At 40.0% G+C, this 21,435-nt stretch overlaps 1 protein-coding gene across 1 annotated transcript in view; it reads right to left on the reverse strand.

The window, feature by feature from the left end:
* Enox1 (ecto-NOX disulfide-thiol exchanger 1) overlaps positions 1–21,435 on the reverse strand; it is a 521,404-nt gene that overhangs the window by 47,778 nt on the left and 452,191 nt on the right. Inside the window, exon 16 of the mRNA XM_077792681.1 lies at positions 18,606–18,662. Coding sequence (XP_077648807.1) covers positions 18,606–18,662 — 57 coding nt within the window. The remainder of the gene's footprint in view (positions 1–18,605; positions 18,663–21,435) is intronic.

A 21,435-nucleotide genomic window follows, 5' to 3' on the forward strand; every position in this document is an offset into this window, starting at 1 on the left:
AGTATAATTTCTCATTCTTTTGGTTGTACATGTTGTAGAATCACAATGGTCATGCAGTCATATATACACATAATAATGTCTGTTTCATTCTACTATCCTTCCTACCCCCACACCACCTCCCCTCCCTTCACTCCCTCTACCTAATCTAAGGTAACTCTGTTCTTCCCTAGCTGTGCCCCCACCCCTATGCCTTCCTGTGAGTTAGCATCTGCATATCAGAGAAAACATTCAGCCTTTGGTTTGGGGGGATATTTTACTTACTTCTATTGCAAACAAGTACCTGGTCTTTGTCCTTCTTTTTTTTATTATTAGTTTTAACTGACTTTTCCTTTCCCTCTGCTGTCCCTCTGCCTATAAAGAAGAGCCTACCCTCTTCTTCCTCTACTACTCAAACTTTGCTTGTTGCCAAAGTCCTTCTCTGTTCCCTTTTAGTCAGCATTCTTTTATTCTCACAGATTCAATTATGATCAAATTTAACTCTTTAAGTTTCTGCTCCTTTTCATCGACTGACTGACTGGGCTTGTTGCTTGAGTTCACCATTGCCCAGTTCAAATTCAAAATAAGAGGTGGCCACACGGAAGTAGAAGAGACATTATATAATTGGGCTTAAGCCTTGGTTCTTCCACTGACTATTGGTTGACCTTGGACAAACTACTCAACATCTTTAAGACTCAGATCACTGTATAAACATGAAGGTACTGGTTAGGGTCCGTCAATCACCCTTTTATAATGCTTCATAGAATCTCATCAGTTTTTCCAGATGGGACATGAAAGGTCCAAAAGGGCCAGGCATGGTGGTGCATGCCTGTGATCCCAGTGGCTTGGGAGGCTGAAGCAGGAGGATCACGAGTTCAAAGCCAGCCTCAGCAAAGCAAGGTGCTAAGCAACTCAGTGAGATCCTGTATCTAATAAAATACAAAATAGGGCTGGGGATGTGGCTCAGTGGTAGAGTGTACTTGAGTTCAATCCCTAGTACCAAAAAAAAAAAAAAAAAAAAAAAAAAAGAAAAAAAGAGAGAGAGAGAGAGAGAAGAAAAAGTCCAAGAGGACAGTTACCTGGAATTCCCACTCCTTTAGTCTTTTCTTCTATTTTACAATACAGGAATTCTATAAGAAGTTTCATTTGAATAAATGTACTTATTTTTTTTTACAGTCTGAACTCAGTTCCTAATGATACAGTTTTTTAAAATTCTATATAGAATAATATAATAAAATGTCTAACATCCAAATCACTTTGCTCAACAAACTGCACTGCTTTCTAACTTTTCTCTTTATTAGTAACACCATCATTCTTTCACTTGCTGGGGTATAAAATCTACAACTTTGGATCCATTCTCTCTGGTCTCCTAAGTTTTTAAGATCTGTCTAAACCTGAATTCCATCAGGTCTGCCTGCAGCATCTCTCAGGCCCATCCCATTTTCACTACTGGTGTTCCACTGTCAGGTCAGGTCTCCTAGTTTTATACTTTGACCATTGCAACAACCACCTACTTCCTCTCTGCCTGTGGGCCCTTCCTCCTCCCATCTATTTTACACAGTTTAACTTTCAACTTATGTTAATTTCTGATTTTAAACTTCAGCTGCTTTCTGGTGGTCCATAAGAAAAAGACAGGTGACACCTCTTGGTAATTCAGGTCTAAGTTCTATCAAAGAACCCAACCCCTTCTATGCTATGTCTAGATATGGTCTTAGAAAGCTCTCTTCTCTCTCTTCCTTCCAATTTTTACTTAAATTTCCACAAAGCACAAGTCTCATGTCTCCAAGAACATTTGTTCTAGGCAACTTGCAAGCCTTCTTCACCTGAATACATTTTCTATGCTAGTGATGCAGCAATTGATCATTATGCATTTGGGGAGAACTGACTTTCATGTTTGCTTTCTCAACAAAACCACTGACCCCCTTTGGTGTGTTGACCACATTTATGCAAGTGAGGCTATGTGGCCAAGTGGAAGCTCTAATTCTGTCACAATATATACATATTGGATAACATTAGGCAGAATATTTCCTTAAACTTTAACTTTTTCTTACATAAAACAGGGATACTATCCTAAGGCTATCATCCAGGTGGCCGTGAGAACCAAATTTAAATACTATAAACTTCTAGGAATATGTTGTAGTGCCATCATTATCCATTCTTATTATTGATAAAACTGCCTAGATATAAAACAGGTACCTAACATATACTTGGGGTTCAGAATCCTTGCAAGAAATCTGTGTAGACCTTGATTGCAGTCGTGTAAAAATAGTATGCAAAAAATGCTAACTGGTGTTTGTGTTTGAATAGTGGATATTTTCTCTTTCCTAAATTTTCTGTCACATTTTTTATACTGTTATTCCTATCATTAAAAAAATAAAAGAAACCAAGTGCACATAAGTACCATTTTGAAGAGCTATATGTATGTATAGAGCCAGCAGCTCAACATTTCATTAAGTAACTTACTGAGCGACACCCCTCACACCTATACCCTTAAAACTGAGATCACAGCCATATGACTTCCTTGATGGCCTCCAAGGGCTGGTGGCTTCTATACCTACTAATGCAAGATGAAAGGGAAGTCAATAAGATCTACATGGTATAGGTTCACCATGTCACCTCCCATTAAGCCACTGGTTCCATGACTTTGTTCTGCAGTTTGCTTACATAACTAAAAAAATATTTAAACATTTAAAAATAAATATTTTTTTAGTTGTAGATAGATACAATACCTTCATTTTATTTATTTTTTATGGTGCTGAGGATCAAACCCAGGGCCTCACATGTGCTAGGCGAGCTCTCTACCGCTGAGCCACAACCCCAGTACCTGTATGTCCTGGTCTTAAATGTCACACTTCATAAACTCAGGGGCCCAATAGACAATAATCAAGTTGCCAATCAACTAGTTTCTTATCCTTTACTCACATTTTTGCAAAATACAAAAAGTAGTCTGCTAAGTGATATACTAGTCTCCATTAACCTTCAAGTAATTCTTCACAGGATTAGAACCGTGGGAGGAAGGAGAATGAAGACATCCCTCGTATTTTTCTTTATGAGCCAGTTGCTAGCATATAGCAGGCGCCCAGTGGCTGATAAATGATGGAATAGACTGTGATAGTGACAAAATGATGGATCCAGACACAGAAGACTCTGGCTTTAATTGCCACTGACCTGCTGTGTACCCTTGTTTCATTTTTCTCTTTGTAAAAAGATTTGAAGCAGATGATCTCTACAGAGTCTTCCTGCTCCAAAGTCCTATGCCTGCTCTGTGCCCTTTCCCTCCAGAATCAGGCTGACTTGGTACAGATAATATATAATTATCCTGGATTTCTGATGTCAATAAGAATTAGAGAAGAAAGATAAAGCAAAGGAAGAAAATCAGTAAGAAACCAAATGAGTAAGAAAAGGATTAATGAGAAGGAGTGACTAAACTCTAGAACTTCTCTTGGTTTGAGGGTAGTAAGAATGTCTCTAGTCCAAGGGTGAGCAGAATCTCAGGAATTTTCCATCCCTCAGAAACCCCAAAGCCTTGCTAACCTAACCAGTTTCTAAATCTTGGCACCATCAGGCTCTGACCCACCTGTGTTTTTCTCTAGCAGACTTTGATATTCAGGATCTGCACAAGGCAAGCCTCAGAGGCCCATAAGACATTAGTGTCAGAGAAAGAATTTGAAAACAGATATTTGAGGTCCTGCCCTAAGCCAAGATTCAGTAATGCATCACGATGTGGCCATATTTTGCATTCTGAGATGTTCCACCTCATTGGGGTTGAATTGCTGGACCCAGAGATCATGCATCATGTTCTTAGACAACTTCAAAAACTATATTTTCTAAGATTTCCAATTACAAAGATTACAATAGGTGGGGACTGGTAACAGGGCAAGAAAAGAGAACTTTTTAAAGAAATATGGGCCAAAACTCAGTATGGTTTAGGTGCCAGAGATATCCAGATACTGAATTTTTCCTGGTGATCATCTTTATTTATATTCATATCACAAACCTTTATGTTGGGCTTACTATTTGCAGGTAGTGTTATAAAAACTTTACAAGTATAAACTCATTTAATCCTTATAAAAACCCTATGTATTCCCATTTTACAGATGAGGGAAAACTAAGCAAAAAAAAAAAAAGGCTAATGACTTGCCTAAGGTCATACAAGTAGTAAGAAGTAGACTTAGGACTTGAACCAATGCCGCCTCATTCCAGAGCCTTAACCATTGTTCTCAGTTGCCTCTTAAATGCCCCCCTGGTACCATCTCTGTCAACTAAAAAATATCTGGAGCATGAATGCTGAGAAGGTGCAGAGCACTGGGACAGAAACCCCTTCTGAGGGCTGCCTATAGTTCCAGCTCACTCAGGAGTCTGCAGGGGCTCCAGGCAGGGCCAGGAAGCAGTGGATTCTGCACAGCCATGGGAACAAAATGGGGCAAGGCAGGAGCCACACAGCAGCATCAGCAGGGTCTGAGTGGCTGTTGTTGTATGGTGATGACAGACTTCCCACGGACTAGTGTGACACGTAACTCTGCCAGAGTGCTAGGGCCAATGAAAAAGAAGATTGGCACACCTACCCTCCTGGTTTGGAAGAAGTGGGGAGAGGAAGGCTGAGGTCAAAATGCATTCTGAGAAACCACTCTGGGGCCATGTGTAGAATTGGCTGGGCATGCAGTTGAAGAAGCAGACAACTATGATACAGCCCAAGCCACACCCCAAGCATATTGTATTAAGACAGAACTGCTGATGGGACGAGGGAAAAAGGGGACACAGAAGTACTGTGAAGGAAGGATGAGCAGATTCAAATAGCCCCATGGAGACTTTCTGTGCTCATTCTACCATGATCATTTCTCTGCATTGCAAGAATACCTCTAGTACCTAGCATGGTGCCCTCCACAGAGCCACACCAGTATTTTCTGGAAGAATAAATCTGAGCCTCTTAGTAATATTTATTGAATTACTGATAACGAATCTGATACTATATACAGAGAGAGGATAAACTTCATGGGTAACATTGACAGGTAATCCTAAGGATCTGGTTAGAACCCTGGTCTTGGAGTGATGGGCACGAAATCTGTGAGGAGTATGAAGAGTGGAGAGTCAAAACAAAACACCACAATCACTTTGGGCATTTTGTTCCTAAATGCATCTATTATAGCATTATTTTTTATTTGTTTTAATTAGTTATACATATCAGTAGAAAGCATTTTGACACATCATACATAAATGGAGTATGAATGCTCCTTCTTCTGGTTGTACATGGTGTAGAATCACACCAGTTGTGTGGTCACATATGCACACAGGGTAATAATATCCAGTTCATTCTACCTGCTTCCTACTCTCATACCCCCTCCTCTCCCTTTGCTCCCCTCTGCCTAACCTCTATTCTTCCCTAGCTCCCCTCCCCTTATTGTGAATTAGCATTCACATATCAGAGAAAAAAAAATATCAGCTTTTGGTTTTTTTGGATTGGCTTATTTAGCTTAGGATAATATTCTCCAGCTTCATGCACTTATGGCACATGCCATCATTTCATTCTTTTTAAGGATGAGTAAAATTCCATTGTGTGTGTGTGTGTGTGTGTGTGTGTGTGTGTGTGTGTGTGTGAGACATTTTCTGTATTCATTCATCTGTTGCAGGACACCTAGGTTGGTTTCATAGTTTAGCTATTGGGAGTTGAGCTGCTATAAACATTGATGTGGTATTATGGCATTATTTTAAAGTAATAATTTGTTTTACTTTCAGATTGAAGTAAGAAGTTAATTCTGAGTTTGTATCCATTTTTGATGTTCTCAATTTGATGTTCTCAAATTTAAATCTTTTTTAAAGTGAGCAAACAATAAATATCACTTTTCCTTTCCAAAATATAAGATTTTTCCTTAGTTCACAGTATTAGTAATAATTGTTAATGGTTTTCTCTTTATAAGTATGAAATGTATAATTTACTGAAGAAAATTTCTAAAATATAGATTAATAGAATATAAAAACTGAAGTTCTACTACACAGATTTAGGCACTATTAATTTTCAGATAATTACCGTTTTTATTGATATATAATCCTCCTTCCATATATATAAAAATATGTGTGTATGTATATGTTATTGTTGTGTAGTTCTTATTTGAAAAACAGGGTTGTCCCACATATGTAAGTAGAATATCCCACAAAAAGAACAAACATTTTGATAGGAAAGAGTAATTTAAATTTCTTAATCTTTCTCACTGAATACTACTAACATCACTGCTGCTTGGGTCAGAGCTTAATTATGGCTATCAGAGTTTGCACCGTGCTTAAACAGTGGTCTCAAGCTGGCAATTAAATGACTTTCTTTGACATAGTTTTGTGACAGTCATGTTAAATAAAAATGATCTAAAAATGAGCAAAAAAAAAAATCCTTTGTGTTCCAGTGACTCCATTCATTATTTAAACTACAATTGTAACAGTTTTAGTTTTACTATATGCCACTGTAGACATTACCAAATGAAAAACAATACTTGATTTCAAAAATAGCCTTTATCTTCAACATGTAAAAAATGTAACATGTAAAAAAAAATGCTGTATCTGTACAAGTCCATATACTTCATAGCCTGAAAAAGTACTGACACAAAAAATCTCCTTATAGCCAATAAAAATGGAGCAACAAATAGAAGAAACTAAAGTAAAATACTTTTTAAAAATGTATGTATGTGCAACCAGAATTAGTTGGCTTGATTTATCTTACATGATACTGACTCTCTTGCTGGTAAAGATTAATTGTATTATGGTGCTCTTGGCATGTTATTTTCTCAGTTCATTTCTCAGTATGACATTTCTTATTTTTCTCTGCGACAAAGCACTCACTATCATAATTTTCACCTGCTGAGTTTACATTACTAATGATAATATTAAATTTAGAGGGTTTTTTGACCTTTACAGTGGTAAATTAGGTCATGAGAATAGATGGGATGAAATCTGACAAGTGGGAAAGACAGACATTTGATTATTATTAAAGTAAATCAAATTTCACAATGCCTGTCTGGCATCCAGCAAGATCTTGGTAAAACATTAAATAGCGCACCCCCCTTCCCAAAACACCAAAATCACATTCCCTCTCCTCATTGTCTTCTTGCATATGCCAAACCTGAGAAATATTCCAAGAACTGAGAATTCTGGTTTGCTGGGTATGGTGTGTGAGGGATTTAGAATTTGATGTCCAATGAGTTAAAAACAGATATAAATAATGATGAAGATAATATTAATAGCCCTTACTGAGCGCTTGGTGGATGATATGTGCTGGTACTATTATTGTTTCCATTTTACAGATGGAAAAAGTGAGACACAAATCAGGTAAGTAACTCCCTTAAATTTACTCACCTGGAAAGTGGTGGTATTGAGACTGGGTCCAGGAAGTCAAGGCTCCAGGCCCTTTAGTATATAACAGCTTGTTTCCAAGTCACCTTTCAGAGAATCACAGCTTCTCTACCTTATCCCTTGATGCGTCCTCAGATTTTCTTGGGTAAGTTCGCCTTTCTGTCATATACTGGCTTTTTAATGGTTCATATGCTCCAAAGCACAGTGACTATCCTGTGAAGGAATGTACCCCCAACAGACAGTACCATGCCTGCTATACTGTGCTGCTCTGCTTGTCCCATAGACCTGCACAGACCTGCTTAGGTGGGGCCAGTTGCAGGTCCACCAACCTTTTGTATACTGTCTAAATTGTTGCAATTTCTTAGAAATAAGGGCCCAGCAATGACTAATTGTGCATTTTCTCTTTGGAACTGAATAGCAGCAAAGTTCAACATTTGGGCTAAATAAAGTATTATTCAGTCACTGGGATGTCTTAGTTCTCTACAATTTGATTAGAATTTATTAAGTCTCCACCATTCTTTCATTCATCAAATATTCATTGATTATCTACCAGAATGGTAGAGTTTGTGAGATAATAAGATATAAATACAAATAATAGTGGTTCCTGTTACCAAAGAGTGCAAGATTCAAGAGGCATATAAAATGTATCAAAATAAAGTATAACATAAGTTCTTAATAAGGGAAGGGCTGGGATGCTATAGAAGCCCAGAGTGGCGCCTAACCTGGCCTGAAGAGTAGGCAGTACCATTACTTAAAGTGTGGTTCACAGACTGGTTGCACTGGTATCACCTGAGTGCTTATTAAGAATGAAGTTTCTCAGACCCCAGCCTGGGCCTACCCAATCAGAAACTGTTGGGGGTGGGGTGGTTAGTACTTTGTGCTTTAAAAAACTCTGTTTGATTCTGTTGCTTAGTAAAGTTGTGAAGTATTACCTTGGACAACATAAGATTCACATGCACAAAACAAATGAATAAGAAAACTCTTGCCAAGTTACAATCAGTACTACAAGAACATTGGTGGTGGTAATCCTTACCACCTCAATTCTAACTAACTTTCACAGTCTATAAACTTCAGTACATACCTTAATGCTAACCAGAATGAAATGTGTTTGTCTCACCTAACCAGGTCAAACAGATTCACAGCACTGCCTGAGGTTGCTCGAATTCTACACAGTTCTATCAAAATCCATCCACGAGTACTAGAATGTACCTGCCTATACGGGTTCCTTGCTATGTTAGGTTCTGTAAGGATACATACAAATTCCCCGAGGAACTCATACCTGAGTTGGGGAAAAGCCTATCATAACTGGGTTGTTCAAAATAGTTAGAAAGTAGATGCATGCTGTGGGAAAGTAGAGAAGATGGTAATTGATTTGAGCTTATCATAGGGTAAGACCCCCAAGCAATGGGAATTGAGCTGGGCTTAAAAATAGGTGGAAATTGCGCTGCAGGCAAAAAGGATGACATGACAGATGGAGGAAGCTGAATTATCAATAAAAAATCTAATTATTTAGAATTTTTAATGAATGGTTCACCTCGCTGAATTTGAACTGTTGACTAAAGTCATTATTCAGAATACTAGGCCAATAGTTAATTTCAATACCAGGCCAGTAGTGATTCTGTTTTTACCAAGGGAGGCAATTTGAATACTGTCATATGAAATGATTAGGAACAATGTCTAAGTGTGTGTATGTGTGTGTGTGTATGGGGGGTGTGCATGTGTGGTGTGGGAATTACACCTACTTAGGTATCAGGGATTATATATAGTTTGCACTCACAGACCTTTCATAGTTTCATTTTCTTAAAGTTGGCATGGAAAAGAATTGCCTGAGCAAATTAGATTCCGCAAAGTCTCATAAACATAAGTAGCTCATCAGCATACACTGAACAGTCTGGAAATTGTCCAGACAGAGAAAACCACTCTGTAATCTCATGGGGAAGCTGACATAATAGAAATGACGTGATGTTGAGTATTACAGCCACAAATCTCCCTTGCAAGGGCAATTTCAGGACTGAGAAGGCTAGGGTATGGACAATTTGCTCACTGGGAGGTGGGGGGGCACCTAAATAACAAAAATTTGTAAAAAAAAAAAAAAATTAATCAACTACAACAAGGCTGGAGAATCTTTTCAGGGGAAACTGCAGAGTTTCAGAGAACAACCACCTGACAATAGGACGCTTGCAAGTCTCCCAGTGATTTTTTTTTGCATGTTTATAAGGTGCTGCTGCTGCTGCTGCTGCTGGAAGAGGTGGTGACAAGCACCTAGGACCTCCCTGGCTCTGACATGTACTTACACAGTTCAGAACCGCAGACCCATCATATTGGGGAAAGTTTCACTGTCTATAAGGAACATAATTTAAAAATGTATCAAAACATGTGAACCCCTCTTCTTTTAGACAAGAGTTTTCCTTCCAGATTCAACTTTTGCTCTGCCTGAATTTGGAACACCCGGAGGGGATTTAATTCACATTAGGTGCGGTTTGCTGAGGTTCTGAAATTTTGCTATACCTAAGTTAGATTTAGAGCCACTGGTATAAGGGTTGCAACCTTCTTGGTTAAAATGTCCAATAAGTTGAACAGGCCAAGAAGGAGGGCATGGAATGCTGCAGCTGGTGGCTGTGAACTCACACCTAAGCTAAGAGAGAGGACAGGTCATGGAGAGGAGAGTCTCCATCCAAGCTGGAGAAGTTTTAAGGCTGGAAAGATGAGGACATACTTCATTTAGTTGTGGACAATTTAAGTATGTTTATTTCCAATTCCAAGCTGTGTAGTGTCTACCAGGAAGCCCACCACTAATATTATTTGCAGGCTGACACCTGAACTTTGTGACTTGCATTTAAGAGTCTAACTTCTGTTTCATCTTCTCACGAAGTGTGGATATTCATGCAGCCACAAACACACTCTCTGCTAGAGTTGGCAGGGAGTCATTTGATGGTGGAAGTTACTGCTCTGCTATTTGCTAGGGCTGATCTAGAAGGGCTGGTAGCAGCTGCTCCTGGTCTTTCCTGTTCTGGTCTTTATTGCCCTTCTCCCTGTTTTCTATCTGTGTATCTTTTTTTTTTTTTTTGGTTGTTGTTTTCCTATGTTATTTCCCTAGATTTTTCCTCACACAAATACCACAGTCTAGTGAGTTATGGGTAGTAGGATGAATGAAGTCTGGAGATGTACATAGAAAGACAGGAAGACCGCCCTCTGTGGCATCACAGAGCCCTCCTAGGAGAGCCGGGCAGGCCCAGGAGGGAGTCCTTGCAGAAAATAGGGCGACGAGCGGAGCCAGCGCCAGCCCAAGCATGGCTGATACATTTCACACCCCTCTCTTGCGGGTTTCCTGCAGTTAGCAGAAACTAAGAGGTATGAAAATCACTACAGAGCATTTAATATTCTAAATAATAAAAACAGACTTCTAGGAAGCCCTCTGCCTCCTGAGTAACATACCCAGCTAAAAAGAAGCAAGGTTCACCGGCTGGTCATGGTCCCCCTTGCTGTTTCAGACTGCGGCTCCTGGTGCTGTGCTGGAGGGCCTGAGGGGGCTGCAGTAAAGGCAGCCCCTGCTGTCTCCATGAGGCACCAGAGCAACCTTCTGCTTCTGTCCACCTTTTGGGCTCCTGTCCATGTTTACAAATACTACTGAATGATCCTCTGATCAGTTCTGGTCAGGGTTGGTGTCAAGCCGAATCTCAGGGGAGGCAGGAGTCCTGTGATGAAGCCCTCTAGGTTTATTTGACTTCAGAATGGTAATTTTTACATTTATGTCCTGGCTGTATGTCTGTATATGCAACCGTTGTTGATGGTTTGGAGCTTACATGTTACTTACATATAATTTTCTTTTAAATCACTCTTCTCAGTCTTACTTATTCTCCAGAGAGGGTGGACAAATTTCACTGGGATAGTGGCCTGATTCCATTAGCTTTGGTCAGGGATCCACACAGTGCATGGCCTCTATAGTCCCTAGGCTCTGAAGAAGACTGACAGCACAAGACCCCCACATACCAAATTTAAGTAACCTTCATCTAAATTATTTATGAAGCATCCACAATTTTCCTTTCTCTTTAAAGTGCAAATATGCTTGAGAGAGATTTTCCTCTCATGTTGAGGCACTCAGCATGACTCTTTGAGGTAATATCCAGACATTATATTGGGCTATTTATTTTGTCCCTTACCAAGTAGGAGCTGAGCTTTAATCTTTTTAAAGAATCAGCAGATTTCCCTCTATCCCTAAATCCCAACCCAGCACAAAAGCTTTTCCATTTATAAAGTGCTTAAATGATGAATGAATTAACCAATACATTGTTACAGCACATTCACTGTGTACTATCCATGACAACAAAAACAAATAGTATTTTAAAGTCTCACAGTAGAGATGATAAAATAAACTGCAGCACATCTGTAGCATGAAATATTAGGCAGTCATTAAAAATCATATTAAGAAAACATATTTAATACCATGGGGAAATGCTCATGATTTATAAAGAAAAAAATAGACTATAAAATTGTCCATATGATATGCTATAAATCTAGTAAAAGATGAATATGCATGAATATAGACAAAAAGGAAGAAAATACAAAGAAGTGTAAACACTAATTTCTGAGTGGTGACATTGCAGATAATTTTTTCCTTTATTTTTTTCTGCACTTTCAAGTTTCCCCCTCAAAGAAAATATCACTTTGAAGATAAAAAGTATCTGTGTAATTATATGTATGTGTACTGACTCTGTAAAAGTGCCAACTTTCCATTCGACATGGCTGCATTTGCACTGGATATAGTGGCGCATGCCTGTAATCCCAGCAGCTTGAGAGGCTGAGGCAGGAGGATCGGAAGCTCAAAGTCGGCTCAACAAAAGCAAGGCAACTCAGTGAGACCCTGTCTCTAAATAAAATACAAAATAGGGCTGGGGATATGGCTCTGTGGCCCCGTGCCCCTGAGTTCGATCCCTGGTTACCCCCCACCCCCCAAGAAAATAATAATAAATGGCTGCATTTGCTTTATCAGGCAGGGTGACCATGAACCTTTCTGGGGAAGTACATTCTGTCTTCAAAATGAACAATTTTAGTTCAGATCTTGGTTTTACACATATAGGTATCCATGTCCACGTCTGACTCTTTCACACGGTGCTGAAATTGATATTTCTTGCTGTTATCCTCTAACCTGACCTGGGGGACGAAGGTATTTTCATTCCTCTCAACTAACTGGTCAGTTTCATTAAACATGGGCTAATCCTGTTTCCATGCCCCAGATCCATTCTGGGCCCAGCAGGTACATCCACTCCTGTCCTGACTGAAAGGTCAAACCCCAGGCTGGCGGAGGTGCTTGGGCAGGGAACTTTCCTGAGTGCTGGCGGGAAGGGTGCTTCTTGGGAAACTAGTTCTGCCAAGCCTTGACAGTTCCCTCGCTCATCCCTCCTTGGAGCTCACACACTCCTTGGGAGTGCAGGGAGTGGGGTATACCACGGGGTCCCTTCTAGCTGCCAACCTACTCAAGAGTACTGGGTTGGGATGTGTATGTGTGGTCTTTTTGGGTGGAATTACTGGTTTCACAACCAACAGCAGAAAATGTGGTGAAGCAGCCTGAAGAAGACAGCTGTGTGGGGTAAGGAGGGGTGAAGAGCTAGAAAGGAAGCATTATCTAGAGGAAATCAGTGATATTATAGGAGCTGTGACTCGAGGGAGAGGCCAGTTCTGGGTGTGAGCATTTGACATGTGAACCAGAGAATAAATTACAGGGTAAAAGAAATACTGGTCCAAAAATCCACCTTCTTGATTTCAGGCATCTATAGAACAAGGGTAAGCTCGGGCATCTGTACCTGTGGATCCATCTCTCCCTGAAGGAGGGACAAAATGGTTAATTATTTTCCAGTTGTTTTCTGGGGGTCTTAAAGCTCCCTATGGACCATTCATTGTGCTCCACTCTCATCAGGCTCCCCCTCCTCCAGAAAGCCAATCCTTCCAATAAAGGTCTTGCTTCTAGAGACAATGAGCCCATCATTGCCACAGTGATACTGACCTGAAGGCAAAGAGAATGAATGGGACAAGTTTGGTAAGGGCAGGGTATGAAGAGAGGGAGTGGCTCCATGGTAGGGGGCAAGGACCACATGCTTATTCGCTGAATTGGTCTCCCAAACTGAGCCAGTGTCCAGTGTGCAGGCTTGAGTAATAACCCTTCACATACTGGTCACATCTGCACCGCGAAACAGCATCACAATAACTCTAGGAGGGCTCTGATTTTACCTCCACCCGAGAGGTAAAAAGAACAGAGGTGTAGGAGTTTGGTGTATTGCTCGGGGTCCTCAGAGCAAGTCAGGATTGAAACTGCTTAGCACTCAGATCTGTGCTTCACCCCTGCACTTTTCTACCTCCCTTCATGAGTATCTGTGGGTTTAAGGAATAAGAGAGGGATGGCAGGCAGCATGGGAACACAGAGTGAGGGTTCTGTACAAGCAGGGTCAGCATGAGATGGTGAGAAGGAGAGAACTGAGTGGAAGATGAAGGACTGTGGCATATTTGGCCCCAGGGAATGATGTCTGCTGGTCAGTCCTCCCTGGGACTTTGTTGGAGCTGGTGGGATGGAGTAGGGTACTCTGTCGTTAAGTCTGTTATTATTCTAGCTCAAGATTGGGGCCCCTTAGGCTAGGCAGCAAGTGGTTATGGAAAAAAGAATGGAGCCCGAGTTGCTCTCTCCCTTTGAGAATGAGGATCTGCTTCCTATTAGAGGTGTTTGGTCTCTCCTTGTTTAACACACAGTATGTGTTCTTATCTCTTGCTTTACCTGACTGAAAGATGAAAGCCACACTCTGAAACTGGGCAAAGGGCACCTACAGAGGATCCTTCATATCCATCATTAAAATACATGGTTAATGGCAGCTTTTGGCCATGGTGTGCTAAACTTGAAGAATGTTCCTCACACAGTATCTCTTCTATACACCCTTAACACCTTTACTCTGACAGATTTAAAGACAGCTCTGAGGATTTACGTTCTTAAGGAGACACGTGAAAAACCGAAAAGTCTTTGTCCTTTTGTGCTTTTGTTTTATTGTTGAGTGGGAAGGGTGTTCTGTTTGACAGTGGAAACCATGGGTGTCACCCATTAAACCTCTTTACAGATTGCAAATGATTTCTTCACCTCTCTCCACCGTGTGGGAGTCTGAATCCTGCAAATGAGGGATGGGGGGTGGCAGCTTTCCTATACCAGCAACAAGCGTGCAGGAGGGATGCGCATAGAAACCTTTTAGACCCAGGGATTCTGTACACTGAAGGCTTCAGCTGACCCTTTCTTTCATGTCTCCTACCTGCTGCAACATTTCTTCCATCCCCCATCCCTTTAAACCCTTTAATCTCCTAACATGCACATTAGAATCATGGATGGTGCTGCTGCTAAGAAGGCTGACAAAAAAGATCCAAGATGAGGGCAGATTTTTTTTTTTTTAAATTTCAGATTTTGATATCTATTATACATAATTGCCAGGGACCAGTCTAGTTATTTGGGGGTCCTAGGGATAAGGAGAGAGCTCCAGATAGAGATCAAAAGGAAATTTACAGTTTTGCTTTCTAGAAGAGAAATTGGGGTGTGGACTAACTGAAGTGCCTAAAGGAGTTGTGCTGAGGGTTAATTTTAAATGTGGGTACGTGTAAAAGGTTGGACTCACCATCTGTTATTAATATATCCAGTTCTAAATAAAAAGAAGAAAAATACTGAAAATCAGCAAGTCTGAGTCTGAACTGTACAAATCCTCTTGGAGAACAAGGCCTTTGCAGGTGCCTTTGGTTTCTGTTAAATTACCCTCTAGAACACTCTCCTCCTGGGCATGACCTAATGGAAAGTCTTGTGACATGGAAGGGGGTGCTTTCTAAAGGTTGATTTACTTTTTTGAGACCTCAAGAATGCAGGACCAAGCATCAGTAAGATTCAGTGGTGCTCAGGAAAATGTTAAAATAATAGAAAAGTAGTAGCAACACACCATGACTGGAGAATAAGGCAAAAGTCGAAGCTGCAAGACTCACCACATCTTCTAGTGGATCACTTCAATATCATAAAAGTGGATAGCATAAAAGTGCAGGTACGACACTACCATTCCACAGGCCAAGCAATTCCAAAAGTCTGAAGCTCTCTGCCAGAACTACTAACATAGCTATTAAGATACGGATTCCCCCAGAAACAAATACAAGAGATGCAACCAAGATTTAAGGGCATGCTAATTACAGCATTATTTATAACAGCAAAAAATGGAAACTTAAATGCCTAACACATAGGCACAGGGGTCTGTTATTACATATTCACATTGTACAGCCATTAAGAATCACATCTTTGAGGAACCTTTGGTGGCAAGAAAAATATTTATGATATAATGAGAAATCAAAAAGGTTCAAATAGGTAATATAATAACATGTAATTATTCATTTGTTTATAGATTTTCCCTATCAGGTACACATCCATGACCAGAGGGAAAAACCTAAAATGAGATGTGAGTAGTGGTTATCTCTGAATAATGATGTACTAAATTATTTTTTCTTTGTCTCTGTATTCTTTTCTGAAATATGCAAACTTCAAATAGACATTTTTTTGAAAAAAAAAAAAGAAATAAGATATACTGTTTTTTTAAAAGCAACTGTCAACTCTCACAAGAATACCCAGCTTAGCTGGCACCAGTCCACTGTTTAATTATTATTAATAAATGATAATGTGTAAAATTCCTGCCTCTAGATGTGAATAATTATAGTAAAAAAAATCCATATGTCTTAGTAAACAGCCTCTGGGCCAGAGGCTTTAAACCTCATGAGCTGCATTAGAATTCATCCTGCCTGCTATGTTAAATACCACTGAGGCATGAAGAGGGAATCCACACCAGTTGGTGCACACTCCAGGCCAGGTGTTCATGTCCATGGTTCCCTTAACACAAAAGGAAGGTGAAGTTCAGAAGGGTCAGATGGCTATTCAATGATCACACAGGATGCAAACCCTCCTTCTGGTATGAAAGCTTTGTTTTTTTCAATCGCAGTAGGGCTGGTGGAAACTCCAGATGAAATGGAGACTTAGTTTCAGACATTAAAAAATGTCTTCACAAAGTATTTTGCTAGAGCCTCTGATGCATGACCCAAATAACTGATTTTTAAAAATTATTTCTTGGCTCTCACATAATCCTTTTGGAAGTACTAAGGAAAATTCTAAAAGGAGACAAAATTACAGACAAGAAAGAAAAGAAAAAGTGCTTCATCCACGTACTGGGAAACCCCTTGACAATCTAGGCAGAAAAATTAGCTCCGTTCTCTGCCCAGTGGGGAAGGAACGCCCATACTGACTGGCTAGGATGGTCAGGCTCTGTCACTTCCCTTGGCCAAGGGTCACTCTTCTCTCTCCATAGTTAGAACCCCACCTCTTGATGGTCATTTATTTGACCCTAGAGAAGTATTATTAAAATCTGGGAACTTTCTTTTAAGATCTTAAAGATGAACTCCCTTCCCACCACCCTTATTATTTGATAATAGATGACTTTCAACATTTCTCCAGGAAAGGGCTTTCGTACTCAGAAGCTCACAGTGACAAAGCACTCCCACGTCTGTCATTGCATTTGCTCCTCACAAGAAACCTTAGGGAAGGGAAGGCAGGAAATATCCCCATTTTACAGATAAGGACACTGAGGCACACTGCCACTGGGTTGCTGGGTTAGACAGCAGCTTCCTTGGAAGGCACAGAGGGACAGGCTCTGAGTGGAATAGATATGAAAGTTTTGGTTGTGAATGTGACGGCAGTGTGTTCCTGGAATACAGGATACTAGAGAGGGGTTCCAGGGCAAGAGGCTATGGCAGTGAAGAACTGTGGCGGTAGGAAGGCTAACTCTACAGATGCCACAACATTGTCAGTGGGGAGCGCTTTATGAACAGGGTTCGTGCCACCTGCCATTCTATTTGTCAGTGAAGCCCAAGCCAACCTAGATCCCACAGACTCAGGAAGCTTTTCTTGATTATCCAGCACAAAGAAACAGTCGTGACACCTTAAGACTTTCACTCATTTAGGCCTTAGCTCATTACATATCATGACAAGTTCTTTAAGAGAAGCTTTGTCATTCTTTTTACAAATGAGGCAAATGGAGCTCAGATCAGAGAGGTTAATTGGCAAGCTGATGCAATTAATTAATAAGCAGCAAAATCTGGAATTCAAATCACACCCTGTCACAGCTACCTCACCTTCTTGGGTACCTTACCTCCTATACATTGTCAAGTGTTCCTAGATTCTTTTGCTTGAGTTTCAATTTCTTGAGGGCAGACTACACACTTTATGCCTCTTTGGACTCCCTGCCCCTCTCCCTGAACTCAGTAGGGGACCAGGAACACAATGATCCTCACTTAGCATCCTACTGTGCACATCCATTGGGCATGAACACACTTGCAAAGAGGGATTTTTTTGGCACTCTGGTTACTGGGTTCTCTGCCGTATATAATTAAAACAAGAGAGAACATGAAATATATAATTTCTCCAAGCTGTAGCTTAATCAGGCGTTCATCACCATGTCTGATTCTGTGTTATGTGAAAAGAACTGCTTAGTAAGCATTTCCTGTGACAAGACTAATCAAATACATACAGATACAAGAGAGATCTGAAAAAAGACATAAACAAAACTATCGAGCATATGCAGAGACAATGATCCGCAAGGTATAATTCTCCATCACCTGAGACCAAAGAGCTTCTAAGGTATGAAGAATACTAGTTTCTTTTCCAGCCATGAGATATTCAGGGAACACTAAAGAAGAAAGTTGTGGTGCTAACTGGGATCTTGCATCATTGTACCTCATGTTCTATCAAAAAGATGAATACATCCTGTTACTGTTTTGGATCAGAAACAGAAGAGAAGTACAATTTCAAGGGTTATTCTGGGAGAAGTGGGGTGTTCTGAGACCTCTTCAGCATGTCAATCATTTAATTACTATCTTCATTGGCAGGCAAACTTAATAGCTATACATGCAATATACAACTTATTACCCTATTGGGACACATTCCATTTTCCCTCCCAATACATTATTACTTTATAGCTTTGGAAATATAAAGGGATCAAACAAATTCAGAGAGATTGGAATTTTTGATGGTGGGGATTAGCTCAAGTACTTTTAAATTGGCATGTAGTAAACTAAGCAAACAACACCAGTGCCTATCTACCAGATTTCATTGCCAAAGCCTACATAATAATTTTTAAGCTACTGAGAGGCAGAGTTTCTGATTTCCTTTATGTTACAAATAAAGGACCATATCTCTATGGGTTCAACTGACATCCAGTGAAAAGAGCAAATACCATATTTGTGGTACTTACATTTGCATCCTCATGGCTATGGCCATTGGTCTCCACCAATTCCTTGGTACCTTTTAACTGCAATTTTTAAAGAAAAACAAAAAAAAAATGAACATGCAAGCCTGTTAAGTATATAAATCATCTTATTAACTCTGATTTATCTGAGGTTGCATTGTATAATGGAAGAGTAGAAACAGATGGAGCACATAATTCTAATGAGTCTTATAGAAATCAGTTTGAGACCAATATTTTATGAAGCTTGAGGGCTGGCAAAAAAGTAAATGGGTCTTGGCCATTATTTTTTAAATAATAAGATTAGAAAGCAGTTCCATAGGCATAAAATGTATAAAATTGGTTCTTAAGAATAATAAATGATTTCATTTCCTAGTTGGATTGCTATTAATTTAAACCCTGCAGTGTTTGCAAGTTGCCAGTGGCTAAATGATGTTATACTAACGATTATTTGTGAATGATGGATTTTTTCAGCCATTTGAACATGCTGCAGTGCGACTGTACATGTCCTCCATACATATTTGAATGAATGACATCACCTCTGGAGGCCTAACTGGAGAAGACAGTTTGCTTCTTTTAGTAAAGGAAGAATTGGGAAGACATCTCTTTGGCCACTGAAGCATTCAAAGAAAAGCTATTTCTTAAATGAGATTTTTAACTTGTGAACATTTGGAAATACTCCTCTCTCTCAGAAGGCTTAAGAGTAATCAGTTATCAAGAGATTTCAGGAAACCTGTAATTGGCATTTTATCCTATTCTGACTCAAAGCAGACCTTTGGAGGCAGAGAGCAAAGAAGAAGGGTAAGCTGGCCTTGAAACAGTTTGCCAGCACTTCCTCCTGACCTACTAATGGTGGGAAATAAATACTTAAAATCTGAAAGAAAATAAATTTGCATGCACTACCAATGTGTTTGATTCAGAACATTGATTCTTTCTGGCTATTTGTGTGTATTAAAATGAAGGCATCTTTAGATTTTTTTAAATGCAATCTTAATCTCAGAAAGAAAGCCACATGCCCTCCAGGCCGACAGAGGAGTTTTGCCAAAGTGACATGAAAAATTTGTCATGCAGAATTTGAGGATGGGGCAGCTGATTATGATCCAAGGCTCTTTGGCTTACTGTCACATCAACTGGCTTAAGGGGAAAAAAATGCCCATTCTTCTTTAGGTCTACATCATAGATGTTCTTATGCATAACAAATGCAGTTGATACATAAGAATAGAAAAGGTGCACCAAATTAGAGGTAGTACATAAAAGGACTTAAAAAACTAGCTCTTTTCTTTATAAAGTAAAAACAACAACAACAACAACAACACAAAAAAACTAGCTCTGCTTGTTGGGTGCGGTGGTGCATGCCTGTAATCTTAGTGACTTGGGATGCTGAGGCAGGAGAATTTCAAGTTTAAAAGCAGTATCAAACTAAAAAGAAATTAAAAGGGCTGGGGATGTGGCTCAATGGTTAAGTGGCCATGAGTTAAGTCCCTGGTTTAAAAAACAAACAAACAAATAAACAAAAACTAGCTCTTCTAGCTGAAGATTTCCTCATCTTCCTATTTAACATTCCTCTGCTCATTCCACATTTGGTCCCATAACTTGTGCTTTTATGAGCTGGAGTGGGGATTGCTCAGAAGGTGGCTCTGTTCTGCAGCAGAAGTAAATGACTATTTGTCAAAGTCCATTCCACCATTCTACCTTCTACAAGTTTATTTACCTGCATAAAAATGCCAGTTGGCCTCCTTCTCCCTTTTAAATAAACTCCTTCCTCCCTAGTCCCTGCTATCCTCCACCTGCCCTCCCTTTGATGCGCCCGCTGTCTCTCTCCCTACCTCTGTCCACTGCTATCGCTCACTCTGCTGCTTTCTTCAGCTGGAACATGAACATTTTATCTTATGGATTTTAGGTTAATGAACAAACATTGGATGTAGAATGTACCCTTGATTGTCAAGAAGATGAAAGACAGGAGTCTGTGTGCCTGGAGGGACCTAAGGAATCTGTATTTCAGCATACAGGAAGGTACAGGGCATGGAGAGTGACCTGACTTCCCTGATGGGTGGAGAGCCAGCAGTAGGAGGGTCTGCCCTCAAGACTTTGCCTTTCTGGTAAGGATTCCCAGCAAGTGGCAGCTGTATTGAATAGCAAAATACAGTGTGTGTTTGTGTGTGTGTGTGTGTGTGTGTGGTGTGCATGCATGAGCCCATTTGTTAAGGCCATACGTAAGCTCATAATGGATTTACGCAAATCCAAAGCCAACCTCATAAAGCAATGTTGGTGGAAGTGAGGGGTGCATTTTTCAGCCTGTGGGTAGGTGGCTGGTTGGTTGTAGGGAGATTCCACGTACATTGTATGCCACCTTCTGAAAGGCAGATCAGGGGTAGCAGGCGAGGGGCTCTCAGGCAAATGGCTTGGTGTTGTTCAAATTCCTTTGGCTGCTATGTCTCACTGGCTCCGTAGACTTAGGTATTCTTGGTGACCTTGCTTAAAAAGGGCCCTCACATTTAAATTAATATTGTAAACGTAAAAGCACTTTCTTCTCAGTTGTATTTTTCTATGTCTTGCATGATTTCAGTTATTCTGAATTCTCTTAACATTCTCCTTTTAAAAATTTAAGTCATGTAAAGTGAGATGTGATATTCCATCAATGCCTACCTATGCACTTTGCTCTTTGAAAATGCATACCCTAACAAGACTATATCGATACTTTCTGCACAACTCAGAATCTATTTTCATAACTGGAGTTTCGACTTTAAATAAAAATAAAGGCTTTGAGTCATTTAGAGAAAAGAGAAAGTCACCTCTCCTCACCTCAGTTAAAGCCGTCTTAAAAAAAAAAAATCAGCAG

Source organism: Urocitellus parryii, chromosome 2, assembly GCF_045843805.1.
Source record: "Urocitellus parryii isolate mUroPar1 chromosome 2, mUroPar1.hap1, whole genome shotgun sequence".
Taxonomy (NCBI): domain Eukaryota; kingdom Metazoa; phylum Chordata; class Mammalia; order Rodentia; family Sciuridae; genus Urocitellus; species Urocitellus parryii.